Here is a 23,196-nt window from a genome sequence, read left to right on the forward strand (position 1 = left end):
GGCGACGTGGAGTAAATGTCTTTTGCGGAGCCAATCAATGATCGGCGAAATATGATATTAAAGCCGATCAGCTTAAAATGCTAAATATCGGCCCGCCAAAACGAACCCAAGTTAAGCGCCCGTCGTGAGTAGGGTTGGGCATCAAAAATCCATAACTGACCGGAAGCGGGACCAACGCCCAAATCAGGAAGCCAAGGCAAAACCCGCACATACAAACCACCCGACGCGATGAAGCAGCCCCAAACAACCACTTCAACAATACTACATTCGATCCCCAGCCGAACTCCGAGCCAAATGCCCACCCCAGTCTATTTATTTATCTGAGTGATGGTGATATTGGTGATGTGGCCAAAAGTGGTCATTTTAGTACCCATTACTTTGGACAACAGTAATGATGAATGTAAAATGATCTGCTTTAAACTGGACTTTTGCTTTGATTGCGTACTGTAGTTATAACAGATGCACATTGCACACACATTTTGACCAACTCGCCATTTGTTTTCCCAGGATCCTTCAGTGCAGAAGGTGGGCGGAGGCAGAAAGAAGACGGTGTCATTCAGCAGCATGCCCTCAGAGAAGAAGGTACATTATATACCACCTCTCACAACAACAAGCAGGGACCATCCGACATAGTTGAGTGCTTTAATGTGGAATCTTTTAATTTCAGTAAATCCTAGACGTTTTACAATTTTGAACAAGAAATGCTGATTTTAAACTGAATTCACCTTTTCACTTGGCTTCTTGGCTTCTTGGCTTGAGAATAACATTCAATTACTGAAATTCATTTGTTAACCCAGGAATGCAGGTAAATAGCTTTAATTTGACATACCCATGAATAAATAATGAAGTGCTTCACTATTTATCTTAGATCAAATTCATAGCTAACAATAATAATTATATTTTAGCGTTACAAATATACTTTGGTTTAAAGAATGTCTACAAACGAGTATATTAACTATTACGGAATCATAAAAATATCTTGGCAATTACCAATGCTGTTCATTTAGGGCAGCGGTGGTCATAAACATTAAATGGATTGCTGGTCTGCTTAGCATTGCAAAATTCTGGGTATTTTAAAAACTGGAAACTCTCCATATGGGAATTAACTGGAATTTATGAGTGCAAACAGAAATAAACCAGGAATTTACAAAATTGAAGGTTGTCTCAGGAAGGAACTTAAAGATAGAAATATAGTTGGAGAAAATATATTTAGCATAATGCTGACTAAAACAACCAGATTTCATGCAAGTACAGTTGAATATGAAGAGCCTATTTGTCACGTATGGGGAGTAGCTGGATCCAAGAGCAGGCGGAGGCAGATGTAAAATGATGAACAGTTTAATGAGGAAAGGTAATGGTGGTGGTCCTAGGTGGGTGGGCAGTCGGTGGCGTGGACAGGTGGCAGGCAGTGGTGAGGACAGGCGGCTGGCTCGGCGGCAGGAATGATGTGGATCAGGAACAGGGGGGAAAACACTGAGAGGAGACACAGGAGTCAAAAAAGGGAACGATGAATAGAGTGACTTACGTGAGGTAAATGGGCCGTGGTACCGCTGGAAGTAACTGCAATACTTTGGCGAGGATTTCCTGGAACAGGCAGGCTTATAAACTTTCTCAGTGAAACACAACATTGACTTTGCGCCACAGGTCAACAGTGCAGCCGACTGCCTGGCCTTCATGCAGGGCGGATGTGAGCTGAAGAAGGTGCGGCCCAGCTCCAGGGTCTACTGTCGCTTCTACACGCTGGAGGCTGACCTGAGCTGCTTGCGTTGGGAACCGTCCAAGAAGGACGGGGAGCGGGCCCGCCTGGATGTCTCCAGCATCCGAGAGGTGCGAACTGGCAAGAGCACCGAGACCTTTCTGCATAACGGCCTCCTCTCTGAACAATTGGCAGAGGAGGCCGCGTTCTCTATCATACATGGGGAGGACTACCAGGTAAGACTGGATAAGGAGAGTGGTACCTTGAAGTTTGGATGCCACAAAAGTTCTACTTCACAATTTAGAAATCGACAAAGCTGGTGTTCTCCAATGGCACCACTAGTAAACAATCTGTTACATGTCGTTTGACCAAGGCAGAGTGATTAAAAAAAAACAGGGGGAATGACTGGAACCCTAACCCTAATCCTAGTGATTTTCACTTTCCTTCCACTGTAGTGTGTATATGTGAAGTGTTGTTCGTAAACACGTTATGTGAGGTGAGCTGCTTGAAAGTGAGACCCAACACTGTCTGTAATTTACGTTTCAGCAGCTAAGTTGATTAAAAAATAGCTGTGGTGATAATTCAGACATATTGACTTTTCTATAAAACAATTAAATGAAAAACATGGAATATGGCGGTAACTGAGCACGAAGGATTGTGCTGCATCGCAATGTATTCTTACACTGCTGCGCAAAGTAGTGCATTGCAGGCCATTCATAACCTTGAAACTGCGCATGTCGGGACCGTCATAAACCGAGGAACCCCCTGTACTTGAAAATAAAGACATTCATATTTTTATTATGAGCGGCAAGGTGGCCGACTGGTTAGGGCATCTGCCTCCCAGTTCTGAGTGAAATCTGGCCTCGCCTGTGTGGAGTTTTCATGTTCTCCCCATGCCTGCGTGGGTTTTCTCCGGCCACTCCGTTTTCCTCCCACGTCCCAAAAACATGCATGCTAGGTCAATGGAAGACTCGAAATTGTCCGTAGGTGTGAATGTGAGTGCAAATGGTTGTTTGTTTATATGTGCCTTGCGACTGGCTGGGTGTACCTCACCTCTCGCCCAGTGTCAACTGGCATAGACTCCAGGTTGCCCACGACCCTAGTGAGGATAAGCGGTGTTCAAAATTAATGGATGGATATTCTTATTCTGAAGTGTCTCACTTTCATGATCGTCAGAGACGATTGCCAGTACCGACGTGGATGATTAATCCTTAGCGCGGTTGCTGGTTTTGCTTGATAGTGTTTTATTTCCTGGTTTTGTTCCCATTCCTGTTTGGTTAGAGAGGACTCTTATCCGGAGTATTTAGGAGTTCTGTGCGAACAAAGGACTTTGCTTGGATCTCCTATGTCTAGTTTGGAGCATTTGAGTGTCATCTGTTAGTGCTGTTTGACAAGAAGATGCACTGAGTCAAGATGGGGATCTCAAGGGATCTCGTTAGATGTACGTCCCGCATCTGAGACGCGCACAAAAATTAGCAGGGATGCATAACGTAAGATCAATCTGCGTTTTAGGACGCAGAGCTATAGACCAGTACTCCGGCGTGGTGCTGGAAATCCGCCGTATCAATGTTTTATTTATTTATTTTTGGACGAGACAGGTCTAGAGTGCGACTAATTTGGTTGCATATGCGCCCTAATTTCTGAATGGTGCGGGGGAAAAAAACAGCAGGTGCGTACAGGTGCCCAGTCATATGAGGACGAAAATAACATTTCCGCGACTTGAAAGCACACATATGAAACCCATCCTGGTCTCTAAACCAATCAGAGCTAGTGAAGGGTGGGGACCCTCCATCTGATTGGCCGTGTGCTTCTCTGTTTATGCAGGCGCACGCGTGTGTGTGTCTGTCTGTGTGTGTGCGTGTGTTTGTGTGTGTGTGTGTGTGTGTGTGTGCGTGAGTGCGCGTGCTTTTGAAATGCGGGCGCTCGCGTACACGAAGCAAAATTTTCCGACGCCGTGCCACTAGCTGCGCCTTAACATAAAGTTGAGCGGCATAAAGGTAATTAGTTCCAAAGCCTAACGCCACCACGACGATGTGGGAACATTTTGGGGCACGTTTGGAAATTCAATCTGACCCAGTTCAGAGAGGAAGAGCATGCTCCATTTTCAATGATTTTACAAACAGGCGTGTTTGCCATTGGCAGGGATACGTCAGTGCGTCCGCCATATTGAATGTGCCAGTTCTGCCTGTAAACATCTCATCCTGTCTGCCACTCCCGCCGCTCTTTCTCCTCAGTCAGAGAGGCGGGAGTGCGCTGCAGCACTCCCAGAGTGTGGCGCTCTGACTACCCGAGCGGCACACTCCAACAACGCTCTGAGTTTCCGAACTTTCCGGAATGTAGAGAGCGCGCTTGGAGTGAATTTCCGAACGTACCCTTGGATTCAAGCCAGATGAACGCGGCCATCCCGCTAACACCAATGAGCTTCTACAGTATGTAGAAGTTGTATGAAGTCACAACAAAGACAACACAACTTAAAACCTCAAAGTGACAAAATCTATTTGAATTACAACCATCCCACACAATTTCTTCAGCTGGGAACAAAAAACACGGTGGGACATTTCCCGTTTCCCATCCGCTTGCAATTATGGAACCCTTTGCCCAACAATGCAAATACAAATGTGGCGCACATATGCTCACATTATATACAGTATGCCATTACTCACTGTTGTAAGCGATGTAGCCATTGAACATGTTGACAAAGCAGCGAAAAAGAAAGGCTGCAGCCTTTTAAAAAGTCATACAAATCTTGAATCAAAGCAGGTTGCTTTGGTCTACTTGTGTTGTTATTAATGTTGCTGCTTGGCACTTTTTCTGAACCAACTAGAAACTTTATTGGCAGTATATTGCCTGTTAAGGCATTAATGACTGTTTACACTGCTGTGCCAAATGTTTAATATTTGCTCAAGTACAGATTTTGGGAACAGAGCCCTGAGATATTTTATTTATTCTACATTACAATGTCAATATTTATTGTTCTTAGAATTAGAATTAAAAGTAAATTGTTCTTAAAAAGGATGTACTTGCATTATTATGGTCTAATATTATTATATCAGTGGCATAAAAAACATCAACCATACTATTGTTTGTCATGATAGTTTTTGGAAAAATATATCGTCTTAAAAATTTGCTATTGTGACAGGCCTAAACAGATATAATATATTGAGCGAGAGCAAGCGCAATGGACAACACAAAAATAATTTGCGAACGGTACAAAAAAATAGAGTAACAACTGCAATAAAAATCTGCCATCTAGCAGGCCCGTGACACAATAACCGGGATATAGCGGAGGATTACTGTATCTTTATTCCGTGATGATAAGTTGTAGGGACTCATTGTTCCCGGGTTGGGACTCATTATTTCCATGATGTGTAAAACGATCTCTGGATGTAGCTTCCTCCGGTAGATTCTTGCACTAGTCGCTCAGTAGCTAGCTGCAGATTGGCTTGTAAGATATTATTATGTTTAATGTTACATTTGTGGTATACTTCATTTGCTGTACATAGTTATAGTTAAACAAAGAACAGTTAAAAAGTAACAATTAAGAGAGATTTTAATGGGTGTCTTGGGGGATAGAGACCGAGCCCTGCTGCAAATAGTAAAAATCTGCAAGTAATTGTCCCCAGCTAAAAGTTTATATAGACGGCACAATTTGGAAAACCACTACTTTTGTCTAAAAGAAACTCCTTAACTCACTTCCATATAGTTCCTTGGCACCAAGATGCCACAAGCTGGTGGCAAAGCACTACTTGAGTCTAAATGAAGCTTCTTTATTCACATTTACATAGTTCTTTGGCACCAATTAATTAATTCATACTTTTATTGCTTTGACGAGCACAAAAACTGTGAATTTCAGTGAATAATGGAGAATATCTGCACATTGGTCATTGGTGAACTTCTTGCTACTCATGCTTGTATGACAGGAATGTTAAAATGTTGAATAAAACATTGCCGATACAGTTACAGTAATAATGGTTCTTTATAGGCACAGTTTGGATACACAAATGTAGTGGATGTCAAAGGGAAAGTACGATCAGAATTGTGGTCAAACCTCAAGGTACCACTGTATCATTGATCATTACAAGGATCATTATTTTTTTTTTTCTTAGCCTAAACAATTTCATCCCTACAGTCCTTAGACTTGGTGGCACTCTCAGCAGACGTGGCCAACATCTGGGTGACGGGCCTCCGCTACCTTTTGGCGCACCCCTCGATGGTTGGTGGAGTAGTCGGAGGAGTCGGCGGTCTGGGAGAAGGAGGAACAATGGAGGCCAGTTTGGGCAGCAAGATGAGGAGCGAGTGGCTGGCAAGCGAGTTTGGACGAGTGGACGAAGACGGTCATGGCATCGTGTCCGAGGACGTGGCTGTCACGACCATCGTCAAACTATGTCCTGGCATCAAGGAGGCCAAGGTGCGACAACTGAATTACATTTGTCATTACAAATGTGTGGGGAAATCTCTGTAATTGTTTTTTTAAATTAAGGGAGTCAAATAATGTTGGTTAACACTCGAGCGTATATTGGTGTTGGATAAAACGGAATTTATTTAAGAAATAAATTAGTCGAAGCAGCGATGCCTGCGTTGCTGCTGGTTTAGCGTGATTTAACGCTTAGCGTTATAAATCAAGCTATTTTGTCTCGAAAAGAGCACCACGTCACTTTTTATAACTTTTTATAACGCAACGACAAACCAGTCTCATAATCTAAAGGTTGCTTCATTTTATGAAATATGAGTTCTAGATGGCAGAGGCTTACTTAAACTCAAAACACACACAAAACACAACCAAGAGTGGAATTTCATAGAATATTTAATGAAATCTACGAGGGATCTATAGGGAAACACAAAGAGGCTAACTACAGGAAGAAAATAACACTAATACTGGTGAAAGAAGAAAAAAAATAGGTAATAGGACATCATGTGCTGCTGGGCTAAAAATGTGAATGTGAGCGTTTAATGCGTTGAGTCAGAGCGAGAGCGAGCAAAGTTGGGATTTTGTGTGACGATAGTAATTTCCCCCAAATTATTAGGCACTAATCTTGTACATTTTGGCAACGATTGCAGTGTCTACTCACGACCGTAGGTCAGCTGGTCGGTAGGATGGTCTGTCTTAGTCGTCTCGGGAAGTATGGAGACAGGTTTGGTTGAAGAAAAAAAAAGATGAGGAAAAATAAAACAAAAACTAAAGAGGCGGAAGAAGAAAAATTGTTGTCCCGTTGGGATTCGCTCGTAACCTTCCTGCTTAGTGAGCTTGCTGTGGGCTTCGATCTTGCTCTCAACTGCAGGTGTACTAGGTACGGATTCAGGGCATGATTTCTCAGTGTCTCCGCCAACAGCTCAAGCTAGGAAAACGATCGAAGCCGCATGGCCGACTTTTTCGATCGGACCGCGCCGCCGGCTTCTCCGGCTGTCGTTTGCGCATGTGGTTGCGCCACAGGGAGACAACGGAACAAAAGAAGGGGGAGGGGGTTGGCCGAAGCCACCCCGTAGCTGGGGAGATGTTAAGAAGAGCCAGGAAGCAAGACAAGAGCAATGAAAAAGAGCGCGAGGGAGGGGGCGGGAGTCAGAGGTTAAATACCCAGGGGGCGTGTCTAAGAGGACGGAGGACCGGACAAGACCACGCCCATCGACTCGAATTTAGTCTACGAAGTTTGCCTTTAAAAGTGGTGTAAAAATCATATCAATATAAAATACTCCCAACTTTGTACTCTTTACTTATAGATCAAGCATATAGAATGAAAATTTTAGTATTGGCAAATCAACTGTGTATGGTTCAATAACATTTCATTTAGCTATTTGGGGCTTCAAATCAGGATAAACAGTTCTCAAAATGTTCTAGCTGCACCGGTAAAGTTGACACACTGACACAGACATCAAGCCATACATTTGGAATATTTCTATAGAGTTCGTGAAATATCAATACTGACATTTTATCTTCGGATAAAAACAACTCAATGGAAGTTCACGGGTTGCAGTACTCTCAAACGCCAGTGGATGGCGTGCATGTTTGGATATTAAGCAAATAGTTCATCGTTGTATTTGCATTCCATTGATCTGTCCCAGCTTGGTCACCCGGAGAGAGGGCAACAGGGTCAGAGTCACTACAATACATTGCAGCATAGCATTCACTACTGTGGCCTGGAAGTGCAAAACAATATAACAAATTGTGAAACCTTTTTACATTTCAGAAAACAAATGAACAAAAGCAAAAACACTTTTACAAAAGACGAAACAAATTATAATTGAGACAAAACCTGTGTTTTGGCATTTGTTAATTTGTTTTCTGAAATGTAAAAGTGTTTCTCAATTTGTTATATTGTTTTGCCCTTCCGGGCCCCCGTAATTCACAATATACTGTGAACCATTGCTCATTGCGGGGGATACTTTCCAGACCCCCACACCCCCACCACCACCCCCCGTAATAGGTAAAATCCCAGAGATGATATAGAGAGACAATATAAAAGTTTTACACCTCCACGCAGTTCACACATTTAAACTTAAAACACCCTTTGTTTTAAAGTATTCCTTAGCACCTGTTCTCACTCACGCTCGCACAGTTCTCCAAATAAGAGACAAAACCTGCTTGCTTCAAGCTGTTTATTTGCCACTTCCAGTTAAAGTTTTCTGTAAAACTGCTCCACTGTCTCCCTGTCTAATACCGCATCCAAAATAAAATGGTGATGTGCACCTTCAAGGCCATCAATAACCTTGCAACACCATATCTTGCTGACCTCCTTCACGTTGCGGTACCCTCCCGCTCTGTCTTTTTTCCACCTCCATCCACCTCAAAAGGCACTTTTACCCGTTTGTCCACTGTGGGGGGCAGAGCCTCCAGCCCCTCTATTCTCCATCTTTGGAACTCACTACCACCTGACCGCTAAAACACAGGCGTACAGTATTAACACTCTTCAAATCCAAACTCCCGACACACCTATTCTGGTCTGCCTATTGACTTTAACATTTCCCATATAATATGCCAATTTAATTGATGTTTTTTGTATTGTTACTTTTATTTTATTGTTTTATTTCTTTTAATTCTGTTTGTACGGTGACCTTGAGTGGCTTGCGAGGCGCCAATAAATAAAAGTAATTATTATTATTATTATTAAAGCTAAAACAAAACAAACGATAATTGATGGCCATACCAATTTCTTGAATGAAGGTCGGCTAGTTTAAAAACATCCTAGATGCGCCAAGGGAAATTTGCATAGATTAGTTACAGTAATTATAAACCTTCAATTGACTGCTTCTTTCACACGCACGGAGCAACAACATAAAGCATACAAACAGAGCATAAAACAATACTCATAGGCAAATATTCCATCTCCTGTGTGGGAACACAAGTATTATTAGAGACGAGGACTTTCTCTACCTCTTTCTTGTTCTGAATAGAATAGAACAGAACTTTATTGATTTGTCACTGTTACAGGGAAAATGAATATCAGTTAGGCATCTCACAATTTGTATTATTGAGGGGGAAAAAAAACCAAGTATAAGCGCTGTATCTGTTCCAGTAGACCTCAGTGCTCTCCAGCATGTTGAGGCACAATGCGGTACTACACCCAAAACATGCAACTCTCAATTCAGACTTGCCTGTATACTGTAAAAACCCCATAAAAAAGATCCATTAAATCCAGCGATATAGTTTAGTGTAAGTGCTTTGAGTCTCCACACGTGCAATGAACTTGTTACCATGTTAATGCTTTTTAACGATCTCATGTTTGATATTTTAACTGAAAATGTTTTTTGTTTGGATTCTCAATACTGAGTGGTGCAGTGTACCCCTTGTAATAAGTGTTAAGATAAAAAACGGTCTCACGTTTCAAGCAACAAAAGAGAGGTAGGGCAAGAAAAGGCTGCCGTAGCACAGAGTGACTGACTGTTGTAAGGCCGTTTGTGCAACAACGACACAGAAAATGTGGGTGTTGAATCCTTTCACTGGGAAAAGTGATTAAGAGATATAGTGCAGTTGTGTGAAAGATATGCACCATCATGCTGGGTTTTCCTGAGACGTGTGAATGTCATAGAAATCCATTTGGGAAATGTAGCACACTTTAAATATGAAAATATCTGCCGTAGCGGATGTGTCATTGCCAGTGAGACGTGTGTACCGCTGCGACTAACATGCTACACTTTGAAGGAGAGCATGGGTTTTTTTTCTGTATGAAATAAATCCAATATAAGCAATTTAATCAGAATACTGCGCTTACAGTATGTCCTAATGCATGTTTAGTGGTCCATCAATAAAAAAGAACTGTGTCTGACATTCTTTAGATCAGCGGTGCCCTGCAACCTTTCTGCTGCCACAGACTGGGTGGGTCACTTTAACGTATTTGATGAACGACACAAAAGCAAACAAAAACAAATGTTTCACTATCGAACTCACCATTGCGCCATTATGATGACTGTAGTTGTTGTAGCAGTAGTGTGAGCCCTGCGCTTTCAAAGCAACTCCAAGCCACCAACAGCATGTTTGACGGTGGGCAATTGGTGAGTGTAGGTGAGCATTATGGGCCAGGTGTGTCCCGCACCGTCTGCACTAATCAGCCATCACCGGGCCGTAGCCGGGCAGTTAACCGAATCAAAACGTGCAATATATTTCACCTTCACCGTGGCACTGGACTAAAGCCTCTGAATCACTGAAGTGGAAAAGTGCTGACATGCGCGCCATATTTGCCAGGGAATGCCCACATTTTAGGGTTGCACCACCCAGAGTGCGTATGTGGCATGAGGGTGCATAAATGACAAATTTGAGTGGACGAGAGAATGCGTGCTGGCAGAAAAGCACGCACCTGCACGCCTTTTCTGACTTAGCCACACGCTAACATTGTGAGCAGTGTCAGCAGCAAATGCCCCATTGGGTCTTAATATATATTTTAATATTTAATATATCTTTTGTGACGCTAGTCCCGGAATTTTTCTGACATACCTCATAGGTCACACAAGACACTGGTGCTCTTCTCATCTAATTATAAGATTATGTAACTGCTTTAAACAGTTATAAAACATCACGTTTTGCTGGATTTTGTCTAAAATGTATGGATTATTATATGCATACTCATAACTGAGATACGTCACATTTGCCGATGTCTGTGTGAGAGAGAGAGATTGGATTATTCCCTTCTATAAACTCCAACGGGGTCATTAAGCCAGCTTTGTTTGCAAATGTTAAGAAATTTCCTCCGGGAGGCGACCATCTTTTCACATTAGACAGAGTAGATGCTAATCCGACTCTTATGGAGTGAACAGGAATTTGCCTGTGGTGACGAAAGAAAGATTTTCCAGCAGATTCTTTGCTTCATTTCTCGGTTTTTGTTATTAGAAGTGACTTTCTGGCTGCTCCATCCATTTGTGTCCTCTGCTGTGAGAAAGGCAGACATTATTTTTTTCCCCCCAAGGAGCACATAATGAGAAAGAATGTTAAAATGAAAAGAAACAAGATTAAAGAGTGAGTGTGAGTCGGACAAAGGATGAGTAATAGGGACGACGTTATTACGCCGCCGCAGTGTATCTGGGTCATTTCCATTTCCTCGGTGAAACAAAGCAACCAAAGTTTAATCAGATCGACCAACTTCATGGAACGGATGAGGCAAGAGTTTTGGAGAGTTTGTTATCATTCATCTCAGTGATCGGACTCTCGTCAGCTTTCGATTTGTCCTTGCAGGTCCGTCTGCGCTTCAAGGAGATCCAGCGCAGCAAGGAGAAGCTGACCTCCCACGTGACGCGCGAGGAGTTCCACGAGGCCTACTGTGAGCTGTGCACCCGGCCCGATGTCTACTTCCTGATGGTGCAGCTGGCCAAGGACCGCGAGTGTCTAGACGCTCAGGACCTGCGTCTCTTCCTGGAGACAGAGCAGGGTCTGTCCTTGGCCACGACTGAGGGCTGCCTGGAGCTCCTGAGGCGCTATGAGCCCTCAGCCCAGGGCAAGGAGAGGGGGCTGCTGGGGCTGGATGGCTTCGCTCGCTATCTGCAGTCTCCCGAGTGCCAGTTGCTGGACCCCGAGCACGAGGGGGTGTGCCAGGACATGAACATGCCCCTGTCGCACTACTACATTAGGTACTTAGATTTTTACAGTACAGTTGACTGTTTCCAGTTGTTTCATCGTTATTCACACAATGATGAACCAAAAATACTGGGAAGTTTGTTTTTATGCAAAAGAAATGCAAAAGGCTATTAGAGCTTGAACTTTCCAAATACAGCCAATCATCTTCCAATAGGAAATCATGGAAATAGAACTACATTGTTACCTGGACTTATGAGCGACCCAGTTTACAAGTTTTTTTAAATTTTATTTTAGTCTAACTTGATTGATTGATTGTTTGTCTGTATGTGCCCTGCGAGTGGCTGGCAACCAGTTCAGGGTGTACCTTGCCTGTCGCCCGCAGTTCGCTGGGATAGCCTCCAGCATACCCGCGACCCTAGTGGGGATAAGTATCACTGTAATCTCCTCCAGAGTCAAACTGTCGCCATGATGCAAACTGCAAAATTAAAACAAATTTGAAGTCAGGAGTGCCCAACCATTTTTGACACCATTCGGCCAACCTCCCGAGATCTACCAGTTCAGTGTCAACATTGCAAATCCACACACCTTTTCCAGCCTGCAGTAATAACCTCAAAACACTTTTTCTTGTGTTGTATACAACCACTACACACACACACACACACACACACACACACACACACCAAGAGAGAGAGACACCCACACACAAACACACACCAATCTGCATGATGAGCAATAGCCATACCTGACCTTAATATGAACCAAACCGATAAATAAATCAGATACAAGACAGGTAGGTCTCTGAGTTTGAAAAAAAAAAAAGGAAATCACTTCCTACCTCAGTGACACTGAGGTGGAGACTAGCTTCTCATAGTCAGGAGTGGAGGAGCTGGTTGCAAGGCGTAGGCAGACACCAAGGTGGTCATCAATCATTGTTGATCTGTACCTGGACTTGATGACATTCATGTTTAGGCCCACTCTTCCTTGCAGAATTGTTTGAATTCACCAAAAATGGAGGGTTTTCGAGTATGAACAGCCTTTTTAAGGTTATGCCACTGCATTTCAAATCGGATTCAAGTCTGGACTTTGATCAGGCCGCTCCATAACCTTCCATTTTTTTTTTTAAGCCATTCAGAAGTTGACTTCCTGGGCCTGGTTGTTCAAAACTCGGTTATTTTTTAACCCCTGGTTAAGTAGACTTAACCGTTAACTTTAACGATTTATGAAGAAGTTGATTGGCCCACAATGAAGTCAGTTTTTCTGTAAGAGATATTGACAGAATCATATTCCATCCATGTGAAGCACCCGCAAACTATCTGCTATGACGTTTTTATTGATTTTCCCTGTTCACTGGATCATTGAACACCATTTAAAGTTAGTTCAAAGAGACATGGCAATGATTATGCATTTTATATAAATACATGTAAAAGTCATAAGTGTTTATATTGATTATTATATTTCAAAATATTATAAATAAATAAAAAAAACAATAGAAAGTACAATGAAACCTAAACTGGCATTCAGTTTAATAATGATGAAAGATCTATATATATATATTTGTTTTGTTTTTTCAAACCAGCCTTATCAAAAATAAAAATGGGGTATGATAATTATTGCTTGATATGAAGCATAAAATCACTGAATCATCTATTAAAACTCTAGTAATTGTAGGTGATGCCCCTTCTCTATTCAATCTTAAGTACAAAACAGAGAGCTGCACGTGTTTGGAACATTAATATTAATAATAAATAAATTCTGTGAATTTCATTTCAATATGATACATATTATCATGATAGACACGCCATAATTGTTCCTGTAGACTATGTTACAGTGTACAAAACAACAATAAGTTTATAGTTGTTTAATCTTGCAGGGAAGTTCACCAACATTTGTGCGAAATGGCCCGGGTCTGCTCACGACAGTTTTTTTTCACTAAACCGGAAGTCAACAAAATGAGGAATTGTGGGATATATTGGCACTGACCAGTGACGTCAACCACACGGTTAACTTTGACGGTGCCGTTAACTAACGACGCGACGAACCATGTTTTGAACAACACATATTTAACGGTCGGTTAGCTAACGGCGGGTTAAGAATTTAAACGGTGGTTAGGGGTTAACCAGTGGTTAAAATAACCGAGTTTTGAACCCGGGCCCTGGTGTATTTTGCATCATTATCCTGCTGCAGAACCCAAGTGCGCTTCAACTTGAGATCACAAACTGATGGCTCCTTCAGGATTTTCTGTTAAAGAGCAGAGTTCATGGTTCCATCTACCACAGTCTTCCAGGTCCTGAAGTAGCAAAACAGCCCCAGACCATCACACTACAATGTTTGACTGTTGGTATGATCTTTTTCTGAAATGCTGTGCTACATGTAAGCCAGATGTAGACACACACCTTCCAAAAAGCTCAACTTTCATTTTGTCAGTCCATATAATATTCTCCCAAAAGTAAGACGAGCCTTTATGTTCTTTTTGGTCAGCAGTGGTTTTCGCCTTGGACTGTTTTTGCCCTGTCTCTTCCTTATTTTTGTGTCATGAACACTAACCTTAACTAAGGCAAGGGAGGCCTGCAGTTCTTTAGAAGTTATCCCGAGTTTCTTTGTGGGCTCCCAGATGAGTTATTGCTGTTCTCTTGTGGTAATCTTTGTAGGCCGGCCACTCCTGGGAAGGTTCACCACTGTTCCATGTTTTCTTCATGTGAGGATAATTGCTCTCCGTATGGTTCGCTGGACTCTGTCACGATACTAATTCGTATCACCTTTGACTGGACCCAAAAGCAGACTGAAGCGGAGGGAGTAGATTTAGAATGGTTTATTGGAGGTTGGCTCAGGGGAAGGATATCCAAGGAGAGATAGTGGACCGTAAGGACAAGGAGTGAGCAGCAAGCGGGGATGTGAGCAGGTGGGATAACTTGGCGGCGTGGCTGGAGCGGACAGTGATGCGGGGGTGGGTGGGGGTGTAAGGAGCACTGGAGACAAATGAGAACACAAAGAGGTAAATAGGATTTCGGGAAAGCGAGTGACTTACATACAAGAGTGCGAGGGTCGGCCTGTGTGCCACAATAAGGTGTTAATACTCTGGCGATGGTTTCCTGGATCCGGCAGGCTTTTATGCAGGCATTACTGAGTGCTGCGAGAGGACAGGTGCACGGAGGTGTTGCTGATTTGCTGGGAGAGAGAGAGAGGGAGGCGAGGCACGAAGCGCCACCCAAGCTCCAAAAAGGGGACTGCAGGAAACAACCATGACAGAATCATTGCTTTTTGTAACCCTTTCCAGACTGACAGACTTTATTTCTCGACTGTTCTGGAATTCCTTTGGATCGTGTCATTTTGTTGCAGCTTTTTAAAAATCTTTCGTCTGAATTGATTTTGTTGGGTCTGGAGATAATCAAGCTTGAGTGTGATCAGTAAAAATTAACCAAAAATTGTGATTAGCCACAATTAATTCCTGATTTAACAAGGGGGGTAATTACTTTTTTTAAATTGTATTTTAAATTTTTTGCCAACCCCACTGTTGCATTGCAGATCAAACAAACAGGCTTAGAATGAGAAAAAACAAACAAATAATCTTCCTCTCACTCAGGGTGAAAATGGTAGGTTTCGGTTAATTTCCCCTCCATGTCAACGTTTAGAAGTACGTAAGCACTCTGCTGATCGTTAGGTGCTATCTACAGCTGACCGCTTGACAGGCACACGCTACTGTGGGTTAATGGTGACCTACTTTTTTCTTTTTGTAATACTTGAAAGTGATAGGGTGCGCAGGCTGAAGTGAACATTATTACAAATAATCTAATAATAATACATAATAATAACAACATGGATACCCCCCGCTCCCTCCCCAAAAACATCTTTTAAATGTCTAATTATTTTATGTTCTTAATTTACGTTTCTTTAAGTCAAGCATACTGTCACTATCATAAAATGTTTATTAATTTTACAGGCAATCTATTTTAGTAAGTTAACGTCCAAAAACAATGCAATGTGGTATGTTAACTATTCTTTCCTATATCAAACCTTCATTAAATGCAGGCAATGTTTGAGTAAAAATTTAGATTCTTCACTATCATACAAGTGTAAAAAGTTAACTACAGTTAAAAAAAAAAAACAGTCTGGAATATTGTTCATAACAAATGACGATGCGTATTGTGATGCTGGAGTCTGATATATTGCTCCTTACTTCACATAACGTCCTGTGCCTACAGTGTTCCTCCTTTATTCGCGGGCGTTAGGGACTGAGACCTGCCACGAATAACGAAAAATCCACGAGCAAATGATACCCCCACTAAAAACTTTATAATTCCGTGTAGATGTGACAAGATGGTGGTAAAGCACTACTTTTCTCTGAATGAAATTCCTCAACTCACTTCTACTTCCTTGGCACCAAGATGCCACCAATACTTTTATTGCTTTGACCTGAGCACAAAAACAGCAAAAAGAGTAACAGGGATAGGTTAAAAAACCTCAAACCTGAAAAATGTGGATTTTCGACTATATTCTTCTTCACCTGACACCCCTTGTTGAAGTTCATTATTCTTTTGGAAAAGATGTACCCCAAAAAGGTCACATAAAAACAATGAAAAAACGTAATCATTTGCTGCCCAATGAACTTGTGAGATATGTTGAGGTCAAGCGTGAAATGCTGATGGTTTTGTGCGATTACAAATTGTACAACCACAGGGATTCCACTGTAACAATTTGAAAACCGCAATTTATTCACTTATTCTGATTCCGATTGTTTCCTCAGCACCTCGTACCGGTCCTACCTTCTGGATGATCAGGTACATGGCAGAGCGGACCTAGGTGGGCTGATCAAAGCCCTTCAGTCTGGGTGCCGGTGCCTGGAGCTTGGAGTAACCGACGGCCCAGAGGGGGAGCCTCTACTCGGTGTTGACTACAGTCTGGACATCCCTTGCCACCATCATCAGCATTACCACCACCATGCACCCGTCACCATCCGTTCCGCTTTGGAGGTGGTCAACAAGTACGCCTTCCTGACCTCGCGCTACCCACTCCTAATGTACATGTGCCAGCGCTGCTCCCCTGCCCAGCAGCGTACCATGGCACAGCACCTGAAGAAGGTACTTGGCTCCCGGCTTTACACTCCGGAGTCCCTGCCGGTCAGCCTGGGGGGACGAGCCACCACCTTACCCACCCCTGAGCAGCTGAAGGGACGTGTTCTAATCGTGGGCAAGAAGCTCCCTCCAGAGCATGAAGGATCCGATGGGGAAGTGTCTGAGGAGGAAGAAGAGATTGGAGGTGGGGGTCCTTTGGCTGGGCGGCGGATGACCATTCCGGGTGAAGAGGATCTGGGTGTGGTCTTGGTGGTACCACCACCATCACAACCGAGGAAGCTCCGCTTACACAAGGAGCTCTCGGACCTGGTGGCCATCGCTCGGACAGACAGCCGCCACTTTTACGCCCAACGAGCCGTTCACAAGCAGCACTCGCCGCCCAGCAGTCCCGGGTCTCCCTGCACTCCCTTGGTGAACGAGACACCCTACTGGACACTGTGCTCTCTGGGCGAGGGGGAGGCCGGGCGGCTGAGCACAGAGAGCCCGGAAGACCTTGTCATGTTCACCAAACGCACTTTAACGAGGGTGCGGCCCAGCTCAGTGCGCCTGGACTCCAGTAACCCCAACCCGCAGGGATACTGGAAAGGGGGCGTGCAGCTTGTGGCGTTAAACCAGCAGACCCCCGGTGCCATGCTCGACCTTCACAAGGGCCGCTTCTCTCAAAACGGAGGGTGTGGTTACATTCTCCGACCTGCCGTCATGAGGGACGAGGTGTCGTATTTCAGCGCCCATACACATGGCTGCGTGCCTGGTGTACCACCGCAAACTCTTCGCATTAAGGTTTCTCCCCATTTTAGATTTTTTACAACTTAATTGACATATTTCCCCAAGTAGTGGCCGTCCACTTATGTTTATTTACTCAACTTCAGATGGGGGAAGGCATCTATTAGAGGTTGGCGGGAGGGTAAAATTAGATGCGATGGTACCCGTGTTAAATTCATGTGTATTATTGGACAGAATGGCGCACGGTGTATCAGTTGTTAGTAAATCCGAGGCACTGTTCTGAAGTTGGGGATTCAATTCTTGTGTGGAGTTTGCATGTTCTGCCCCTGCTTGTGTGGCTTTTCTCTAGGGACTCTGAATTCCTCCCAGATTCCAAAAGTATACATATTAGGTTCATTGAAGACTCGAAATTGGCCTTGTGTGAGTGTAAATGGAATTTTCAACTCCTGGCTGAATTACGTGTGCTGCTGTGGTTATGGTTAATAAGTAGTTAACTTTCCCATGTGTCTGTTATGTGGTGAGACTCACACACAAGCACTCTGAGCGAGGCGCTGGCGTACTAAACAGGTGGCTAGTGGCTAGTACATACTAGTCTAGCTGCGATTAGCAGGTCACTTGTATCACCACCACAGAGACACTAGCCCGAATAACACAAACCACTTAAGGAAGATGCATTTTTCGAGTTGTAGGCAGCGCTTGATGGCTAACTACATGATGAAGTTGTGCTAGAAATTGCCGAGGTATTATTAGTAGGAAAGTCGCAATCCCAGCGAATAGCCAGAGATGGCGCTTGCTAGTTGTATAGTGGGGAATGGCATCATACCAGAAAGTATACCCACAAGCCCGTTGTCGTTTAACAAGGTTTAGGAGTGAGCTTATGGGAATTTTTGACCATTCTTCCAGGAGCATATTTGTGAGGTCACACAGTGAGTTGGATGTGAAGCCCTGGCTCACTGTCCACTCAAAACCAACCCAAAGGTGTTCTATCAGGTTGAGGGCAGGACTCTGTGCAGGCCAGTCAAGTTCATGCATACCAAATTCTCTCATCCTTGTCTTTATGGACCTTGCTTTGTGCACTGGTGCACAGACCTTTTGGAACAGGAAGGGGTAATCCCCAAACTGTTTAACTGTCCGAAATCTCTTGGTATGCTGAATCATTCAGAGTTCCTTTCACTGGATCTCAGGGGCTAATATTTTGGACATAGCTGTGATAGGCTACAGCACGCCCACGACCCTAGTGAGGATAAGCAGTCCAGAAAATGGATGGATGGATGGATTTCCAACTTTGTGGGAACAGTTTGGAGATGGCCCCTTCCTGTTCCAACATGACTGTGCATCAGTGCACAAATCAAGGTTCATAAAGACATGGATGAAAGAGTTTAATGTGGATGAACGTTACTGGCCTGCACAATCCTGAGCTCAACACTGTCGAACACTTTTGGATGAATTAGAAGAGGAAGAAGAATCACCTTTATTGTTATGAACATGCATGCATGGACACAAAATTTGTTCTCTGCATTTTACCCATCACAGTGAGCACACACACTTTTTAGTGGAACACACTGGAGCAGGGGGCAGCTGAAGCGCCCGGGGAGCAGTTCTGGGTATCAGTGTCTTCCTCAAGGACATCACTGCCGTGTGTCCAGGGGATGGTCTGGTCGGGGTCTTGAACCAAGGTGCCCCACGGTGGTAGACGATGAGCTTAACCATTGGGCCACAGCTAATAGAGTGGAGAGTGAGAGTTTGTAACCTCTCAAATGCGCTTCTAGAAAAATGGTCATTCTCATAAACACACTCCTAAACCTTGTGGAAACTCTTTCCGGAAGAGTTTATGGTGTTATAATTGCAGAGGGTGTGGACCAATGTTATATTAAAGCCTTTGGATTAAGAATGGGATGTGACTTAAATTCAAAACAAAACACGACAATACCTTTGGTTCAACTTTAATAATAAAAATAATAATAATAATATAACATGCAACAAGACTCCATGCTTGAATTCATTCTATGTGCCTCAGTAGGTGCCACTGTTTTGGTTAGTAAAATAATTCAAATGGCCTCAGCAGTTAATTGTTTGTCTGTGTGTGAATGTTAGTCTGTATGAACTTTTTTCTGAAAGGAAGAGGGAGGCGTGTTTTTGAGGGGAGGTGTTTCTTTGTCTTAAGACGCATCCAGTGACTAATTGAGGCGCAACGTTTATTTAATGGGCGGCCATGATTTGAGAAAATATAATGTTTTCTAATGCGCTATTATCTAATGTAGTGTTCTGCTACACAGGTTATTAGTGCACACAACCTACCTAAACCTCAGGGATCAGGTGCCAAGGGAGAGGTCATTGACCCGTACGTGGTTCTGGAACTACACGGAGTACCTGCCGACTGTGCAGAACAGCGCACACGCACTGCTCTACAGAACCAGGATGACCCCCTCTTTGATGAGACCTTTGAATTCCAAGTAAGACATTGTGATACTTTGGATAAAATGTGCTGATCTGTATCAGAATACATTTTACAAATGTAATGAAAAGCAGGAACATGGGCTTGTTAAAGGCTGACAGAGTGAGTGAGCAATGCCAACAGAATTTTACAATATGCAGTATCAATCTTACGATTCAAACACTACTTAGAGGATTATTCGTGAGAAATTGGATGACAGGCATTGAGAAAGTCAGCAGCTGCTTGGCTCAGCTCATCTAATATGTGTCAGTGGATTTTTAAATCCACTGGTTAAAATATGACTTTTTACTTTATTTTTCAAAATTTGTTTTACAATTTTATTTATTATCAACACGCTAACCTCGACAGCCTGGGGTACCTCGCTCTGTTCAAATTCCACCTGTCTGTATTGTTTTCATTTACTTTGTGTACTCTATTGAAACAGTCCAACAGACGCTTCCAAGTTACCAAAGTTGTGGTCAGGAGAGTCACCGTCGATGATTTACTTTCAGCCATTTATTGAACGGTACAAACAGTCAAACACACAAATATAAGATGAAAACACTCACAAGCAGCTATAGTAGACCAAAACTCATGTCCCTGCACTCACAGAAACTAAGCGGTCAACTACCTGACATCATTCACTTGGCCACGGCCCCTTCAAAAGCAAGTTATTATTTTTTTAATTTACATTTTTTGTTTTAACTATGTTTTCTTCTGTTTTTCTTGCAATACAGTGCTGTTTTTATTTATTAAAACGACAACAAAAAATGATGGTGTTTTTTTGGGGGGGGCTAAAACGGATGAATGGAATTTCAATTTGGTTCAATTGTGATTGTGGATTTGACAACTAGTAAAAAGCTTGGTCACGGAACAAATTTAACTTGTAAGACAAGGTACCACTATACAGCGGAAACCCGCTTACTCGCCGTCTGGCACCCGCGGATTCACCTATTCGCTGATTTTTTCTTTATTTTTTTGTACATTTCTTTCAAATTTTTTTAAAAATTTTTTTTCATTTAGTTTTCTTTTTTCTTTGTTTTTTTTCCTTTTTGGGGAGTTAAAACAACTACAAATATTAATATAATAATTAATATTAATATATAAAGTATTAGTTGAGTTTTCAGTGTATGAATTGTTGCAGTACAAGATTCAACATTAAGAGTCAAATGTTGAAAATGTTGAAAGCATAAAAGAGGCTTATGTTGATCAGCTTTGCACCTGTTCAAAAATAGACTCAAGTACTTAATTGGAGAGGATTTAAGGATTTTTAAATTAGACGCTGGCATAATTCTGTGTTATTTGCCGAGAAGTCACACTGCGTGATGTGAGCAGTCAATTGACTGTCGTGTCGCTGATTTGGCTCCTTCCGACGCGTCATGCTATCGTTGCAGCGACAGGCTGTCACACGTGATGTGACCACTTTTCTGCCACCGCTGTCATATATACACCTTCCTGCACTTTGATGCCTCACAGATGATTAAGTGAAATATTATCAGAAACCTGAGTAGTATGTATCTCTAATGAAACGACGTGACAGAAAAATGTTACTGTACCAAAAATAGTATGTTCCAAACTCCCCGCCTGTGTGGAGTTTGCATGTTCTCCCCGTGCCTGCCTGGGTTTTCTCCGGGCACTCCGGTTTCTTCCCACATCCCAAAAACATGCGCGGTAGGTTGATTGAGGACTCTAAATTGCCCGTAGATGTGAGTGCGAATGGTTGTTTGTTTCTATCTGCCCTGAGATTGGCTGGCGACCGGTTCGGGGTGTACCGCACCTCCCGCCCAAAGATAGCTGGGATAGGCTCCAGCACGCCCGCGGCCCTAGTGAGGATAAGCAGTAAAGAAAATGGATGGATATATATATATTATATATATATATTTTTGGGGGGAATTTTTATTTTATTTATTTATTTATACTTTGTGACGAAACCAGGCTTGTAAATGAATTTACTTGCGTATCAAATCAATTTTCCATCCATCCAATTTCTACACCACTTATTTTTGGGGACACATACGGCCACCTCTCTCGGTGTGCGGCGGGCCTATAATCGTGCGACTTATAGTACAAATTTACACTGTTGGCATTAACTGCAGCTTTCTGGCTGTGTGGCTATAACTCCTACTTATGCTATTAATTATGCAGACCACAAATTGCTGTCCTTTAGTTTGACTAAAAATGCAAGCCCCAAATTCCATTTGTTGAGATTTGAAGAGGGTTTGGACTTCTGTTTGTTCTTTTGCTCTTTGTGTCTTGTGTATCAGAGAAAATTACCAGCAATCATGCTTTGCCATAATTTAAGTGTTGCTACAGGTAACGCTTGATATTTTTTCAATACACAACTGCAAATGGCTTCCCTGAGTGTTTTCCAATCATTTACAAAGACTTCTCTGCTTGCACTGAGCACTAAGTTGAAAGCACAATTATTGATAACCAACCAACCATCGACAATAAATCATCCATCCATCCATCCATCCATTTTCTATACCGCTTATCATCACCTTTCGCGACTGGTCGGAGTGCTATGGTTGGGCTGCGGGATGGCCTTGGCTCCTGGGGAGTGGGTGGTGTCCCCCTAGCTGGGTCCCCCACAGGATGGGCTCGCTGGCTTGGCCCACCCTTCCTCGATGTGCCAGCACAGCAACTCTGTACACCAGTTGAGTAACATGCATGTGATATGGTGTTCATTCACTAATAAGTTCCATAGACACGCTATAGGCTTTAATTGTGTGTGCTGGGGCAACTAACAATCACACAGGCTGTATTAAGATATCAACTCACAGGTTCTTACAGATGTTTAGACACTATAAAACCATCCCACCACACTACTCATCAGTAGCACTGCCTTGCTCATTTCCCACATCCTGTCCTGTCCTCCACTTTTTCTGTCCTCTTTCATCTTGTCCTACTGGTTAGTTCTTGCATGTCCTCACCATGTGTCTCCCCCCCCCCATCCACAAATAAGATGTTGTCTTTGTAACGTTACTTGTGGTCATATATCTAGAGTGTCTAACTCCTGCTCTGCTGTGGTTCGCATCCCTCGGTCTATCCCCTAAAACTCTTTTCTGTCTGGCTGCATTTTCAATAAAAATCAGAATTATTAGACAAAAAGAAAAAATAAGCAGACAAAGTATTTCGAACTCCGCTGTTGCAGAGCAAAACTGTTTCAGCACAGAAGGCACACATAGCCACCATTCTGCGTTGGCTGAACAGGACAGGTTGAAAAAAAAAGAAAGAAAATCTCATTAAAAAAAATAAATAAATAAATGTGGAAAAT

The 23,196-nt window shown here is 42.9% G+C and overlaps 1 protein-coding gene across 1 annotated transcript in view; it reads left to right on the forward strand.

Annotated features, from left to right (window-relative positions):
* plcl1 (phospholipase C like 1) overlaps window positions 1-23,196 on the forward strand; it is a 104,939-nt gene that overhangs the window by 65,455 nt on the left and 16,288 nt on the right. Inside the window, exons 2-7 of the mRNA XM_061792237.1 lie at window positions 508-582; window positions 1,645-1,932; window positions 5,826-6,104; window positions 11,355-11,746; window positions 16,435-17,542; window positions 19,762-19,938. Coding sequence (XP_061648221.1) covers window positions 508-582; window positions 1,645-1,932; window positions 5,826-6,104; window positions 11,355-11,746; window positions 16,435-17,542; window positions 19,762-19,938 — 2,319 coding nt within the window. The remainder of the gene's footprint in view (window positions 1-507; window positions 583-1,644; window positions 1,933-5,825; window positions 6,105-11,354; window positions 11,747-16,434; window positions 17,543-19,761; window positions 19,939-23,196) is intronic.

The sequence above is a fragment of the Phyllopteryx taeniolatus genome, chromosome 12 (genome assembly GCF_024500385.1).
Source record: "Phyllopteryx taeniolatus isolate TA_2022b chromosome 12, UOR_Ptae_1.2, whole genome shotgun sequence".
NCBI classification, from domain to species: domain Eukaryota; kingdom Metazoa; phylum Chordata; class Actinopteri; order Syngnathiformes; family Syngnathidae; genus Phyllopteryx; species Phyllopteryx taeniolatus.